This window comes from Mya arenaria, chromosome 3, assembly GCF_026914265.1.
Source record: "Mya arenaria isolate MELC-2E11 chromosome 3, ASM2691426v1".
Taxonomy (NCBI): domain Eukaryota; kingdom Metazoa; phylum Mollusca; class Bivalvia; order Myida; family Myidae; genus Mya; species Mya arenaria.
Window position 1 is genome coordinate 73818250 of NC_069124.1, and position 16794 is coordinate 73835043.

The window sequence follows — 16794 nt, forward strand, 5'->3', positions numbered from 1 at the left end:
GGCAATCAATCGCATAAGGCCGATCTTTTTCAATTTGACAAATGCAATATTGCAGCACGATGTATATGTTTCTAGAGAAAAAGTAAATGCTGCTGACCTATATTAAAACCGAACAATATAGGTGTTTTTAATGCATTAACATGTTTAACTCATTTGACCTATATTGTCAAAGCATATGATTTATTGGTACACTGATAAAATATATTAGCGATATAGTGGCGTTTTTAACAGAGGACTTTGTGACCACGTAGCTTAATTTTCAGAAACCCATTTTTTAATTAGGCTAATATTTTTTATCTGTACAAAGATCACATAACATTATTTCTTTTAGATTTGATTATTAAGTCAAATGAGTTAAACATGAAACTTTAATGCCAATTTTTGTTTTAATGTTTGACCTAGTTAACCTAGTTTTTTTACAGAGATGACCCTAGCTTAGTCATTGGGCTTAAATCATGAAAGTGCAACTTTCATGATGAAAGTGCAACTTTCATTAACATTGAATAAAAAATGTTGTATTTATGACACTAAAACGTTGATGCACAATTGTCAACGACACCCGAACGCAATGTTTTCGCCAATCTATATAACCCGGAATTTAAATCGGGCTAAAGACAAAAGTTCTAGCCCAGCAAACTCCCGACGTCGGGCCTTATTCACGTACATTTTTATAGACTCAAACTCCCACGTCGAGGTGACGTGGAAACTCTGACGTCAATTCGACGTGGTTTAACCGGACAGATTTACAACGTACTATCGACATGGGATACTCGTCGGGCGCCAGTCTAAATTAATTTCCATCTGATATTTACGTAATTATCTCCATATGTGTACTACTACGCTGTAGCTAAATTTTAAATTATATATTTGAATAACTAAAGTACTCTTAATATATATTGAATAGTTTATCATGAACCGACGATCGAAAAATATATATCCTTGCGGTTGGTGAGCATCTTTCGTCTTAAAAATAATTATTACTTCCCTTGATTTCAATTCTCTTGATTTTACGTTCATTTGTTTACTTCCATTTAAATATCTCTAAAATAGTGAAATAAAGTAATTTTATATGAAAACAAATATAATATTTTTATGTAAATGACGTGAATTCAATCAAGTTTCCTTAAGCTTTCAAGCGCTTCTTGCCAATATGTAAACGTATATGGCACAGCCGTCAAGTCCTCTATCATAGGTAACAGTGCAGAGAAATGTTGGAGAGAAATATTTTAGAAGTGTTTTACTTTGATAAATAGCGAAAATGTTGATCTAAATATACCATTTATATGAGGCCAACAAGATATCTGAAAAAAACTGTCGAACCGATGGATGTTCTAGTCGTAATTGCGATGTCGCCTCGACGTCAGGTTTTGACGTCAAACCACTTTGAAAACCCAACAAAACCCTGCGACGTCAAACATTTGCTAGAGGATGATTACTTCGAAACCATGAGTATTGTTACAAGAGTTACTATACGTTATACCCGTCGTGCACAACTTCAAATGGGCAGCTATGGCCATATAATGCACATGCAGGTTCAACTAACACCGAACAGTTTTGACAATTTTTGCTTCAAAAAAGTAGGCCCTGAATCGCTCACCCGAACTAAGTGAACAAACACACTGCTTAAAAACAATTGTTGGGTAATACGCCCAATTGACATGTAAACAGTTGCACATTATATTTGATATCGCCTAACAATGCTGTTGATATTTCCCACGTTGCACGATACAATTTGATAGACCATGGTGTTTTTAGTGTACACGTATAATTTTATTGCTAACGAAGTCTAAAATTGTATCGACCCTGTATAATAAATTGCTGTTTTTTTTTAAATATTTATTATAAATAAATAGCTGAAGGTTGCAATTTCGCAACAGATTGGAAGCTGTACATTGGTCTACTCAATGTAAAAGTATTATTATTTAACTAATTATTGGGTATATGAATGCTTTTCTACAAACTTAATAATAAAATATTTTTTAATATAATAAAGATAGTTACTTTTTTGGGATCTTTGTTGTAGGTCTATCGAAACGCCATGTTGTATCTTTGTCGATGGTCACCCAAGGAAGCTTCATGTAAAGTTTCAGTAAATTTGGCCAAAATGTTTCAGAGAAGCTGTTCAAGCAAATTGAAAGGAATGCCGCTTAAATGCTCTTGAGCGATTCCTGGCACGTGCCCGAACATATTGCAGTCAAAAATTATGTAAGACACCCATCACTTATATTTTTTATTTTATAGTTTTTACAATATAAAAATTGTATTTTTATGCTAAAATTCTATGAAATTTTTATGTGACTAGCATTTACTGCAGAAAAAAATGAATTAATAACATGGGGCAAATATTGCCTAAGATTTGACCTGGTGACCTAGTTTTTGACCTGAGGCGAACCATATTCACAAATGTTCACGACAACATATGTAGACAAGTATTCTAGCTGACATAGTTTCATAATAATTGGATAACAACTATCGACTTCATGACATGGGGAAAATATTAGCTAATTAAGATTTGACCTAGTGACCTACTGGTTTTTTTTTTACCTAAGGTGACCCTTATTCAAAAATGTTGAATACGACGTATAGACGAGTACTATGACAAAGTTTCATAATTGGATAAAAAATGAATTTATGACATGGGAAAACATTTCCTAAGTTTTGACCTAGTGACCTTATTTTGATCTGTGGTGATTCATTTTACAAATATTCAAGACAACATGTAAACAAGTTTTCCGACAACGTTTTATAAAAATTGGATAACAAATATCGACTTTACGACAAGTAATTAAAATATTTAACGAATAATTGTTTACACCCGCCCGGTTTTCTGTAACTCCGGCTAAAAATACGTGACATTACGGACTTTTCCATTTAAAATAGCATAAGCTGAAAACAAACCATGCTCATTGATTTACAAGACAATTCGCGGCTGTTTTTTAAGTGTTTTTTTTAAATATATGTATTTGTTATCCTGCTCAACATTCTCTTTTTTATCAATATGTTGGCTTAACACGTTCTAAAACGTAAAGAACTCTGGACCGCTAACGTTCACGATGTAACATATATAAAATACAATATCTGTGTTTTCCACTTCTGGCATGTAGGTTTTTGAATCGCGTAACTAATCGCGCATAACATCCTCAGAAACTTCAGGCATGTACGTTTTTAAATCGCGTTACTTACCGCACATAACATACTCAGAATCTGGTATATTCGAGTGTTGTGGAGTCGTAGTATACTCCGTAAAGTTCAGGGTATTTTTTTTTGGTCATAAATTTGTCAATAACGCTGATTTAAGACATATTTATTCGTTTCATTTTTACAAAACATATAAAAAGCTTTTGGTTTAATGCCCGTGAAGTTTAACAGACAATGAGTTCATTGAATAATAATTATTACATACCAAACATTTGGTCCAAAAAATAACAATGAAAAAATGAACATAACTCAAAACGACCTACATCAAACTGAAATGAGATTTTACAATTTCAAACTATTAATCATTATCAAACAAACCTTAAATATTTTAACATCTTTTTATCACAAGTTAAAGCTTATGGTAAATTTTTCAAAAATATTTATTAATCGTGATTTGTTTTAAATATTAAAACAATATGGCGTTTATTAAAATGTGGTAAAATAATAGAATTCTAATATTAAGAGATTATAATGGAATTTTGAATCTGACAATTGCTCTTTGAGTGTGGTGAAGACTTCTACAATTAATTAGTAAAATAGAATAGCACTATCAATGCCCATTAACAAATAAAACAGAACTAGATAAAAATGTACATCAATGTTAGCTATTATCTACATGTATACATCAAGAAACGCCATACAAACAACAATATCCTTGCAAAGACACACTTTTTTGCTGGCACATATGACCGTGCATACACGTTTATCGAGTATCTAACGCAAATTCCAGAAAGAACTAAAACAATGCAATTTCTATATGCCAGCAAACCAGTGCAACCGCCTCAGAGGAAGTAACAGTCATGAAACTGCGTTTCAACTCCGGCAGGTCTTCAACGTGTCTGAAAGGATCCACAAGCAAATTGTTAACAAACATTCATCAGCGCTTGGTCATATTACTTCAGACTACACCATGCTTTAAAATGTGACTTGTTTTGTTAAAATTTCGTTAGAAAAGACAAAAACATAAGACTTGAAAAATACTACTGCTATGTTAGTGGTATTCTTAGACTTTATGCATTTTATACAATCTGCAAGAACTAAACTAACGTACACAATTTTCTTTACAATGTCAGTGTTGCTGATAATAGCAAGTCATTACCCCTTAAAAGATATCGCTGAAAAAAATATTGATAGGCTCTATACGTATGTCGAGCTGTCTAGTTCAGCGGATGTCTATTTTTTCCTCGTTAAAATGTCACTCCGATGTTTGACTCATTGGCAGGGTCGTAGAGAGAGCAGTGCTTTTGATACTGTCGTCAGTCTAGTATGATAACGGTATCCTCTTCTGTCACAGCTAGAAATGCAAGGCAATGAAAACATGTTTAACTGAGATGATGACCAGTAATATAGTGAATGACTCGTACAAACATAACTAATGTAATACGATATTTAACACACGCATTTGTAAAATATTTTCTCACGGACTTCAACTTCACTTTACTATTAGGAAAACCAAAAAAAAACACACGATCGTTTCCGGTTTCCAGTTTGGTCTAATGTTTGAAACCGAACTATTTTTTTAATTGCCATCAGAACAAAAAATCTAACCGTTTTTTTTTCTCACCTTTTGAGATACAGTTTTGGTAGATTCTTGCACGGGAATGAGGCGTTAATGTACACTGACCAAATTGTGACGATTTTTAATGTGAACATAATTTCAAAATAAATAAAAATAAATAAGTAAATAAATATAAACATCTCCCGACCTATCTACCCTCTTATTCGTTTGCCGTGAAATCATAAACAACCATTTTACGCTTTATTTTTGTAGGTATAAAAATCACTTTTTTATATCTAAAACATTATTCAAGCCTCAAGTTGTTACCATGAGATCATTAACGGTTGTAGCAGATGACACAATACCATAAAAACATAACGTAAAGAAAAGAAAAACTCATGTACATTTGATCTCTACTACCAAACCATTATAAATAAATTATAGAAACACGCAGTCGCTTCCAAACTTCTTGCAACAGCAATACCATACTTGAAATATGTATTCGAAAAGAGGTTTAACACGCATATAAATGTGAAATTGCGAGACTCCGGGGTTTAACATTATAACTTACCGGCAGCAGTACGAGGCTGTTTTGAAGGGGGCCCTCCCGATGTTCCTACTGGTCGCTTTCCAATCCCTTCTCTGGCGCCGTTCCGGCTTAACTCGGCTGCAGACACAGGCATAGAGGCCTCGATGTCTTCTGGAGTTAACATCCCATTCGCAGGAATCCCCAGATTTTCACTTTCAAGGTTGACGTCTGACTGGCCATTACAGTCGATGTCTTTTTCACTTTGTGCAATAGCCTCTTTGCTAGGGAACATATACGACAGCTGAGGAAAATACTTTTCCAAATCCTTAAATGTAATCATTTTGTTACATTTTAATTCCCGAACGGGCAAACTATAATACTGAATAAATGCCTTTTCCTCGGCGTCCGTGCACATTATCAAAGGGACGTTCAACACATTTTCTAAAGCAAACAAAAATTCATTCACACTACAACCGTTAAAATAGAGTTTACACACGGCTTCAACCAGACAGTACTGTCCTGAACGAGTTCCTTTCTCCACAAACAAACATGATATGCTTTTATTATGCAACCAAGCACCTTTAATACAACAATCAAGTGTTTCATCTGGTTTGGCAGAGACAAGGTTAGTTGGCCGTGGCGCTTCAACAGGGGCTGGTACTGGTCGTTGGTCTTGTGCAGTAGAAACAGTACTTGTCACCAACCTAGGAGTTGACTGACTTCCTTTGTTTGGCACCATTTCTGAAGTTGGGCTTGACATTAGTACAAGAGGTGGAGGAGCTCCATTCACTGCCCTTCCATGAGGACTTTTTTGTGAGGATTGAGTTGGTATACTAGTCCCCGTTGGACTAAACAGTCCTGGAATCTCCTGGTTGGCATTAGGTGGGGCTCTTGCAATGTGACCGGTCTGGGCAGTTGGTGACAATGGTGTATGACTTTGATTTTGTTGTTGCTTGTCAGGAAATTGGTTGGTAGGAGCCGGATACATTTGCATCATGGTCTGCATATGCTGCAACGCTTGTCCATTCATATGAGCAAGGCGTGCTTGCTGTTGTTGTAATTGATCTGGGTATGGTGGAGGTGGCTGGTTGTGTAATGGGGATATTACCGGTGATAGAGGGGATCCAGAAGGAGGACGAGATTGGGAAGGAGGTCGGGAACGTGGAGATGGATTAGAACTAGCTCCTGGTGATTGTCTTGGTGGGGGTACTCCAGGTGAATGTCTTGATGGAGGAACATCCATACCATTAACATTTCCGTGATGAAGAGGTTGTGGCGTTCTTTGCATGGTCATAAAGTGTTGCATCATTGGGTGTATGTGTGGAATTGCTTGTGGTATGGACGTGTTTGGGTTAACACTAATGTTAGGAGGTCCATATCTAGCAACTCTAGGGTCATTCATCATTCTTGCATCAAACATCGGCACGCCTTGGTATCCTGGCCTTGGAGGAGCACTTATCCTCTGAGAACTTTGTCCATCATTGTTATTTAAGTTACTTTGTATTTGTGCTTTAAATATATCTAACTGAGAGGTGGGCTGAAACACATACGCATGAGAACTTGGTGGCTTTTGAGGCACATTTGGTTTTGTACTTTGCTGATCGGATTGGCTAGTATTAGTTGGTAACTCCATATATGTAGCATGTTTTAAAGGATTACTTGACGGTAACTCAATTATATCTACTGTCGCTGTCTTTTTAATATCCTTTAAACTTATCAACCTTGTTGTAGTGTCTGAGAAAACAAATTCAACACCAGCCTTCTTACAAGATTCATTTAACATTTGACACTCCATGACAGTTGGTGACAAGCCTGATACTTTCTCGTTCACAAGTAACCCCGCGGCATATTGTATTACAGATAATGGCACATATTTATTTCCGTCAACACGTTTTACATAGGGTGTGACTGTATTTTTTATCTGTAGCCAACCCGCGGACTCTGCAGCCATTTGGGCTGCACGTGCAGCAGCGGCATCCGGAAATGTCTTTTTCACAAGGTCATAAAACCGAATAAAGTCTGACAGCAACACTATGAGGTCTTTGATAACAAATTCTTTCTTTCCATATTCAGAATCACAGTGTTGAATATTAATCTCATTTAAAAGCTTTGCCTCATTTTGCGTAATAAAAAAACTTGTTAAAGGTGCATGCTTACCCAGATCATCGGGATAAGAGTTCGGGTAGCGACTTAACAACTTCTGTTCCACGATGCGAACTGACACAAACTGTTTGTCTACTCGGAGAATGTAAGGAATGTGTATGTTATCTATCACAGTCCAACCAAACGCTCCCTTAATACTTTGGAAGTCAATCTGAGATTCAATGCTCTGTGCGTCCACTGGAGTGCTTGTATTCGTCGTGTTGGGCGCTTTGGGTGGTACACCTTTGTTTGGGGGAAAGCTGTTTTGGGTTTGTGGAGCCATTTGTCGCTGTTTTTGCTGCTGTTGTTGCTGTTGTAGCTGTTGTTGCAAGTGGTAACTAGGTGGCAGATAGGCCGGGTCATGGCGTTCTGCTTTTACCATAGGACGCTGCATTTTCTGAAATTATCATAAAACATATCAGGTTAAATTACTAGACCTGTTACACTGTTGAATGATGCAATATTGCAATAAGGTACGTCGAGTAATTCAGTGTGCCAGCACCAAGTGCACATTGCCGTCTGCCTTGACCAACAAATCACAAGCTCACCTGCTACATTTGCTATAAGCATGATTTGTAAATTAATTCATCAAACTCGAGTTCGAACTTTTGAACACGCTGGATAGTTGTCTGTGAGTGTGAAACTAACGCAAAACTGATGACGTAGTAATAGTATACAATTCCGTAACAGTCTTTTCATCTAATCTCTCTATTTAGACATTCATTTATTAGATATTTGGTCTACGCCACGATGAAGTCGTCAATCGGGTAAGAAAGTTTCGGTAATACAGCATATATATGTATGAATGAAAAGAACAGGGTAAGAAAGTTTCGGTAATACAGCATATGTATGAATGAAAAGAACAATGATTTATTGCTTTATTTTATTCGACTAAAACATTTCGAGCAAAGTACATTTTTGAAAGCTTCTTTCCGGGGGGGCAAATTAAGCAAAGTAATTATATCGAAGTGATTTCTATCGTTTTCGTCATTTGTTTCATTTCCGTACATGTATATTTGAAATGCAATATCTAAACCACACTCAGTACGAATGTAGTTCTGTTTAGTGTCCGTCTTCAAAAACTTTACCCTGACATATCGAACGTATATGAACATTATTCAACGCAGGCTAAACTTCAATCCATGGTACTTGGTAGTCTCAAAAGGCATATGAAGCTACTATAAAAACCATCATAATAATCTTACAAGAAGCTGTGTTTGGTAAGCAGACAATTACTGAATTTATATATGTCAAATGCGTTGATTCAAGTTTTACAGATCCATTGAACTTTATATATATCCATTTGACAATAGTTTATATTCATCCTATCTATATATATATATGCATGTTTATTCACCAAATACCTTTCTGTGTGTTTCGTCTATTATATATGTATTTTCCTATCTTTATTATTGGAGGCAATAAAATATTGAATTGAATTGAATAGTTTCCTGCACTGTAACAACACCTTAAACGAGGCTTGTGGTCAATGTTATGTCGTACCTTGTGTCATGGCAGCACCGTTGCAGACCTTTTTAAGAGGAACTTTCTTGAGGATGACACACCTGAAACACAAGAGTTCAATTTATGGGTAAAAAGATGAGCGCAAAACGGAGTTCTACACAAACAAGAGTCAATCACCTCATTTTGATTACCGCTTGGAGCGCTATTGCTAAAGTTATGATATAATCATGTCAGACTCTCCTTCATTTAGTTAAAGATATTTCTTGAACTTATTCGTTGGTTCAATGAATAAGCATCGAAGAGAGCCATAAAGGTCCTATATCACTGACCCGAGTAACAACGGCTAGAGAAAAATGTTTTGTAACATAAAAAAAAATATGTGACCTACTTAAAGGCCACTTTTTTATCAAGAATGCCACATTATTTTTTATTCTTGCTTTCACTGCTGTAAGAGGATGATTTTGATATGTCCACTTATTTATAAGACTTGTTTCCGTTTTGTTTTAGCAAAAGTTACGTAGCGGCCACAATGCCGGGTTTAAAATGACGTCACGCCGTAATATAATAATAAATTATATCACGCGTTTTTCAGGTTTATGTCGATTCGATTTATTTTTTTCGTTCTTTTAATCAAAAGGAAATAGAAAAAAATGCTGAATTTCGGTGTACAATAAAAAAATAATTTCACTTGTCTGCGCAACTCAATGAAATAAATTTCGATCTTGTATCGTAATTCGATAACAAATCAACCACTTATTATCATATGTTTTCCGTCTATATAGAGATTTAACAATGAAATACTAATAATATCTGTTTCAAACAGTGAATTTTTCAGATTTTAGCACGCTCCCATTTCAAAATCAAACGTCAGCGCGCATAGCGCTTGGACCTTTTTTCGGGCACGGATGCAATTTTGCGTGCATTTCAGAAAAACTACAACAAGCAGTCATTTTATGTTTTTAAGGTCTATAGCAAACATAGCGATATTGTTGTTTTAATGTAAGATTGCAATATATTTCATCAACTGAGCATCAAACGTTAAGTCACAGCCTTGCCAACAATCTGACTTAATACCAGCAACATAAAGGAAATGCGACAGTGTATGCGACAACTTTAAAGCTGCACTCTCACAGATATACCATTTTTCAACTTTTTTTTATTTTTTGTCTTAAAAGACAGCAAATGTTCACGTAAATATCTGCAAACCAAGGATAAAAGATTAATGAAAGAAGATCAGATTGCAGATATTCATGTTTTCCGTTCAAAATTAATGTTTTATGGCTTAAACCGTTACTAACGGTTTAAGTAAAATGCATCGAACATCAATTTTTGAACTTAAATATAAGAATTTGCGATTTCATTTTTGTCAGCAGTCTGATATAACTGGTTTCCATGGATTTTGGCAAAAATTGGCTAGTTCCAAAACAAAAAATAAAAAAAAATGTCAAAACGTTCAATCTGTGAGAGTGCAGCTTTAAGGGTAAGCTGGTCATTTATTTCTAACGTGTGTAAGGCTTATGCTTGGCAATTACATCCAACGCAGGACATATTAAAGGAAAGGAAACACCAAAATTGCGTCTTCTTAACCACATGAACAACAATTAGAATACGACCTAAATTTTCAGCTAAGATTAATTTACCTTTTACGGAAGAAAATGCAGCTAGTAGTAATATTAAGCAAACGTTTGACACGCACAACTCACGACGGACAATAACCGATCACAATAGCATACATGTGCACTATGTGTCGAGCTGAATGAGGGGTTGTTTATACTTAAATCAATAGTCACATCACTGGCTATATTTGTTATTAGCAAAGCTGTGGGTTAGTGTCTTTAATATTGTGAAACTCGATCGCTATATCAACACCTGAATCAACTAATATTAGGCATTCACAAACTTAGATGTCTTGACTGTTTGACCTTTAATTGTCTTTGAGACTTTATTAAAACAAATGGTATTATATTGAGTCAAGAAGAACGTTTATGGCCCCACAAAAACACCTTTAATAAATTAAACAACTGTTATTTTTTGTGATTTCAGTTTAAATACATGTACTAAGGTAAAATAGGCCAACAAACATGCAAACACACGTTAACGATAAGCGCTGCCTAGCTTGAACTTAAACAGAAATCAATATTGGACGTATGCCAGCGTTGTCGGGGATTGTATTATTTTGGAATCTGTCCAACTGGAAACTTACATCTCTCCGGTTTATCAAATACATGACGAAGGCCAAAGCAAATATCATTCAGAATATTGTCCAAAATGGAGAAGTAGAGATTTTAACCATTTATAAACAGAACAGAACAATACTATTGTATTTGGTTGACTAAATCATGACAATGTTGTTTTTTTATTAAAAATTGCGCCTAAAGGTTTGCCCAATTCACAATACCCAAACAGTATATTAACACCAAAAAAGTACTCAAAATTCAGAATCCTAAAAAAATGTTGTTGTTTTGTGTGTGTGTGTGTGTGTGTGTGTGTGTGTTTTTACTTTTAAAAAAGTCAACTAGTGCAGATATGTTTAAGCGCAGCCTTATTCTCTTAAAATTCTTCAAATCCAACATCTTTAACATGCTCCCTCACAAATTGACAGTTTTTACATTTTTTTTCAAAATCAACTGATTCTGTTTTCACAATACTAAGGGCCCTTGTACGTTTGAATAAGAGAATATCTATTTTATAACGTTTTTTATCATTGGTTAAATGGCGTCGAGCTAATCCAATCGAAGCGCACTTTTGAAATAAACGATGAAGTCAAAAGTCCTTGCGTGTTATACAATATAAACGTCTATCCAAAGGACTAAGCGAATGTAACTATTTCAAAACAGCGTTTCTCTGCTGTTGTTTTTAAATCACTTGTATCGGTGTTATAAATAGCGCTTGACTATTAATTCTTATCTTTAGTGTCCACCTTTAACATAACCCAAATTATTTTGCGCAGCATAAATAATATTGAACAACTGATAAAACATTACTATGTGTATTTCGCCATCACTGGTACAGTACCCTGATACCTTTTTCATTACACCATTATATGTTAAATTGAATTGTTACTGGTACGTGTATGAATTCTTTTTTCTGAACATCAGAAAGGAAATACTTGAGAACATCGATTTAATCGTGATGAGTTGGACGAAATCCAAGTTTATACCACTATCAAGTGCATTACCACATGCGCGATAACAAGATTTACGATCTGGCAGAGGGCCAAGTCGCCTGTCATGTAATTACGTTTATACGACTCCGGGGCAGATATTACCGGCTAAACCATAAAATTGGAGATTTGCCCGAGGCCAAAATTTGACTACATTACCAACACAAGTATTAAATAATCGCATTTTCAAGCAATACAGCTTTCGCATTCATATGTCGGGAATGATGACGATGATAATGATGGTTATGATGATAAGGAAGAATTATCGAACATTTAATATATGTTTTCAGTGGGGAGAACATAACTGCATGATCGATAGAAGTATAACATTTAGAAACAAAACTTAAGCTAATGTGTACTCATTGACGTATTAGTCATTTCGTAAACCTTGAAATATAATGTATGCGTCACGCACGGTAAATTGCCTTCTATGTTTGAATCAAACGTATAATAACAAGTTCACTTGTATGTTTCAGAAATTTGGGGAACTTATTTCGGTACATCTATGTTCAGCGAGCCGGACAAAACATCCCGTGGACAAAACCTCCAATGTCATTTTAGTAGCCTTCAAGTATGTGGACAAAACCTCCCACATCATTTAGACAATGTTGGCAAAACATCCAAGATCCTTTTGACATTGTTGAAAAAACATCACATCCTGTACATACGATCCCATACACCTTTGTCAGTATGGACACAGATTTATCACCACCTAGTCAAAAATGACAGCGGATGTTTTGTCCTACATTACTTTGTTCATCCACTTACGATGTCAATATCGATTTAACTTCCTTTATCATTTCTAATGTGTTTGACATATTTTCATTTAATCACTGCGTGCCAATTATTTATGCATCTTTCAATTTTTTTTTCTAGCAAAAGGATGTTTGATTCGTCGAACACCTCCCATCCTAGGAATTTTGACAAAGTTCGATTTTTCCAGGCAACTATGGAATGACAACTAAGTTTGTAAAATCTCCTGTATTTTCAAGGGAAATACCAAAAAAAAAAGTTTATTTCCAATCACGAGCTACATCGGGAATATCGATTGATAAAATACCATCAGACGCCCCTTGGACACAAGAATGTTACGGTTTCCAATGAATTTATTTTAGAAATTAATGATGTCTCCCATTCGACTGAAGGGAAACATTCGGTTTTTTGTCAGTATTCTTATTATTTGTATTATTAAACCAAACTACTTGAGGGTCATCATTAAAATTTGGAAAGAAAGATGGCAATCATTACAAGAGTCAAACTTAGGGGCACTTTATTGCAAGTAACCTCCCCTTATTCAGTTTTTAAAATGTAAACTTTGACCAGGCCGTTACTCGACGAGTTTTAACAATTCAAATGATTTAATTGAAACTTTGAACGCTTACAGATGGCAATGTGAACTTCTTTATAGCTCAATAATTATTCATATTTATCTCCGCTTGTCTTTTAAATTTTCGTACAAAGAACAACTGGAATGAAACTTAAGAGGATTGATAGTTGTTCACAACGGAGGAAGATAAGCTTTTAACCATCGTCGCGCCAAGTTATCTCCCTTGTACTCGAACTGACTGAAGCGCAACTTCACACTACTGAAATGAATTGAATTAAACTTATAACGCTGCTTATTGGTAATGTTAAGTTGCACACAGCGCAATAAGTATATATCTGTGGTAATTATTTAAGTTATCTCCCGTTTATGTTTAATATTTCACTTATCAATCTCAACCCCTGCGTAATACCTTCGTATAAAAATAAGAGAAGGGACACAACTCCTACAAAAAGCTGTCAGCATGAAAATTCGTCGCGTGAAATTTAATCAACCTTTACGTTACTTTTTTTCTAAGATATTCAAAAAGGACATTTTTTAAATCACTCAGTTTAAATTTAAGAATCACTCCTTTAATAGTCTTACCGATGTGACAGCATGACAGCAACCCCCTTTAAAACACATACGGTACCTATGTGTGACATTACATATAAATCTACCTTCCGCCATCACGCTTTAGATATAAGTAAATTAGTTTAAAAAAGTTCTAATCTCATGTAGGGGCATATCTCCCGATATTGTTCATTGAGAGTGATGATCGATGGGGATCTTGACGCAACCAGATGCGACAGGGCGACCGCAACACCTACATAGCCCTACTGAGACTCCTGAACCATAGATAGCTGTTACTTGCTAGATGCTGGTAATTAACTAATCTCAGATCCCGTTAACAGCTGGGGAATCCGTGAATATTTATTATTACATAACACTTTGCGTAACACGCTCGTTAATCGCCCAACCCCCATGTTCTTACAAAACCACCATGAACAGGCCAATATGAACATCGATGCAAAATCTACCATTATAACAATGGAACGCTTAGACTATTTTAACAAAATAAACTAATTTATAAAATAATATAACGCTGCCGTTCTGGTTTTCCTTCGTTAATATTACCGAATCATTTCTATCCAAAAAACAATATTAACAGTAATGAGTCTTGGCTGAAGTACTGGCTAGTACTGAAAATGGCTGTCGATTTGTCAAAGGGAGGTAACTTTTTGAAAGCCTATTTTAGGCGTCAGTCGTTCTTGATAAATGAATATCATTAGCTATCGTTTCATCTAACACCATATCAAATCATGTAATCAAATCATTCCTTCCAAATTTTCTTTACATGACACCTACTGTATGAATTCGCACGTGTACGGAATCAAATTAACATAATGGATTTATACTAGCACTTTCATTCAATAACACGACAATGACAAGTCACATAACTGGATCTACTTTAAAGGCACATACATTTCAGAGACACACAAGTCACATGATACTAAAATTATAATAATAATAAACACTGTCCAATAACTACTCCGCTATGAATTTAATGTTTAACATCTACAAAAATAGTCCCATTAACAACTAAATTAACTTCAAACAAAGAAAAACTTACGTTTAATTCCTTTAACGAAATAAGTTTACACAAACGCGTGCCCAGTTATAAACTTTGCCGACAGCGATACGCTTGTGTAAACTTTTCGTGTAGTCCAATACACATACATGTATAAACCGCCTATACAGGGAGTATCGGTTTTCTGAACTACAAAAACCCCACGCTGTATACACATTCACGCTACGACTACAAGTTTTATAGCTATCGGTTTTGGACGCGAGCCAAGTTTCGCGCAGAAAAGGGCGCTTTGTTTAGATAACACAATAAAAGCCGTCATCCGACACCAGCTTTTGTCGATGGTGGATCATGTTTAGCTTTGTTGATACGCAGTAGACCGAAAACCAGTAATTTACCTACTATTGATAAATCGATTATTTAATAAAAAAGACCCGAAATATTAAGTATTTAACAAGGAAATCGATTCCATTTATATTGAAGAGCTAGCTATATATATATATATATATATATATATATATATATATATATATATATATATATATATATATATATATATATAACCATTCATTGCGTTACAGTAAAACATACACACGTAAATTTATGAACATTACAACAATCAGAGACATAATACTATCAATGTATTAATCTTATGTTGCAACGACAAACAAAATCAAAATATTCCGTATTAATTAAGCTTCTATCCATGTGTTTACATCTGTTCAAATTGTTTAATCTGCAATCGATATATCAATAAAACAAAATAATTAACGTAATAAGTTTGAAAATATTTTTGAACAGTAAAGATGTGACAATCCGCTTGTTGACATTTTTGTTTTTCATACACTTATGACGTCACATTAAACACTATTACGTCATCAAAACACGTGTCGATGGTCTACATATATAATAATGTCCTTACTTGAAACATTTTCATTGAAATGCACCTAAAGTTGCGTGTGTGTGTGCATTAATAACAATATGATATATATAATACACATAAACATACCTGTAATGGCCAGTTATATATCTTCTCAGCCCGGTTTTCGTTTTTACATCGGCTGTATCGATTTTTACAGTGTCTATAAATATCTCGCCTATCGTATTAAATATAATGAGGCTCAGCCGATAGTTGCCAGGCAACGCTCCCGCTCCTTATTGATAACGCGCACGATAATTAATAGCCCTGGCGGTTGTTATTGGCAACGTACTATCGTGTGCAGTCGTGCGATAAAGTTAAATACGCCCGCAGCTACTATATATACATGTATGCCGGTGTGTGGGGGAAAATCGTAGTGTAGTTGTCAATCATACTCTGAACATTAATATGTCCAATTATAAACAACGAAGGTTTAACAAGCTTCAAAGTTTAATTCAATCCCCTCTGTCGGTATTTAAACGAACATATGTTTGATACATTAACGTTCATATGTGATTTGTGCTTTGTATATATTCTTTGTGCCAATATATATTCTTACAGGACTGAGGAGAGTTGAGCAACTGAAAAACTAACATCTAAATAATATGTATCAGAACGGTTGATTTTGTTGATAATAAGATTACGTTGTTGATTTGTTAAATGTTAAATGTAGACGTCGTATGTAAACATGTTCATACACAACCTCTAGTCGTTTTACACCAGAAATCAAAGTGCTGACAGCACGGAGATTACGGTGAATGGTATTCTAAATGTGAATTGATTTTAAATATAACTATAAACTTGATTACTTGATTATTTAAGTGTTCTGTTTAAATGTGTATATATAAAATATTTAAGGAATGAACTGCGGGGTTGATGTCATTATCGGGGTATGAACGTAATTGGGCTGGTCAAAGTGTGTGGAGTCTGAAGGACTTCACGCGTACTTTGACCAGCCCAATTGCGTTCATATCCCCGATAATGACACCA

The 16794-nt window shown here is 35.1% G+C and overlaps 1 protein-coding gene across 3 annotated transcripts; it reads right to left on the reverse strand.

Moving 5' to 3' along the window:
* Nucleotides 1-3288: 3288 nt before the first annotated feature.
* On the reverse strand, nucleotides 3289-16019 carry LOC128228385 (uncharacterized). 3 transcript variants are annotated; one of them, XR_008259915.1, is made up of 5 exons: nucleotides 14931-15085; nucleotides 8871-8932; nucleotides 5268-7764; nucleotides 4298-4492; nucleotides 3289-4037 (listed from the first exon to the last, which is right to left on the reverse strand). XR_008259915.1 is itself a non-coding variant. In XM_052939673.1 (4 exons), the coding sequence occupies exons 3-4, from the start codon at nucleotides 7759-7761 to the stop codon at nucleotides 4455-4457; spliced, it is 2532 nt and encodes an 843-aa protein (XP_052795633.1). In that variant the 5' UTR covers nucleotides 7762-7764; nucleotides 8871-8932; nucleotides 15895-16019; the 3' UTR covers nucleotides 3289-4454. The 3 variants fall into 3 exon arrangements, 2 of the variants coding, with proteins under 2 accessions (XP_052795633.1, XP_052795632.1); XM_052939673.1 differs by lacking the exon at nucleotides 14931-15085 and adding an exon at nucleotides 15895-16019 and having other exon boundaries at nucleotides 3289-4492; XM_052939672.1 differs by having other exon boundaries at nucleotides 3289-4492.
* Between the last annotated feature and the right edge of the window lie 775 nt (nucleotides 16020-16794).

Bases quoted from the DNA above. Each gene is read 5' to 3' on its own strand.
- LOC128228385 (XM_052939673.1), bottom strand. From the start codon at position 7,761: ATGCAGCGTCCTATGGTAAAAGCAGAACGCCATGACCCGGCCTATCTG. The intron at 4,493-5,267 runs GTAAGTTATAAT...TTGCATTTCTAG, and splicing joins ACAGCCTCGTACTGCTGCCG to CTGTGACAGAAGAGGATACC.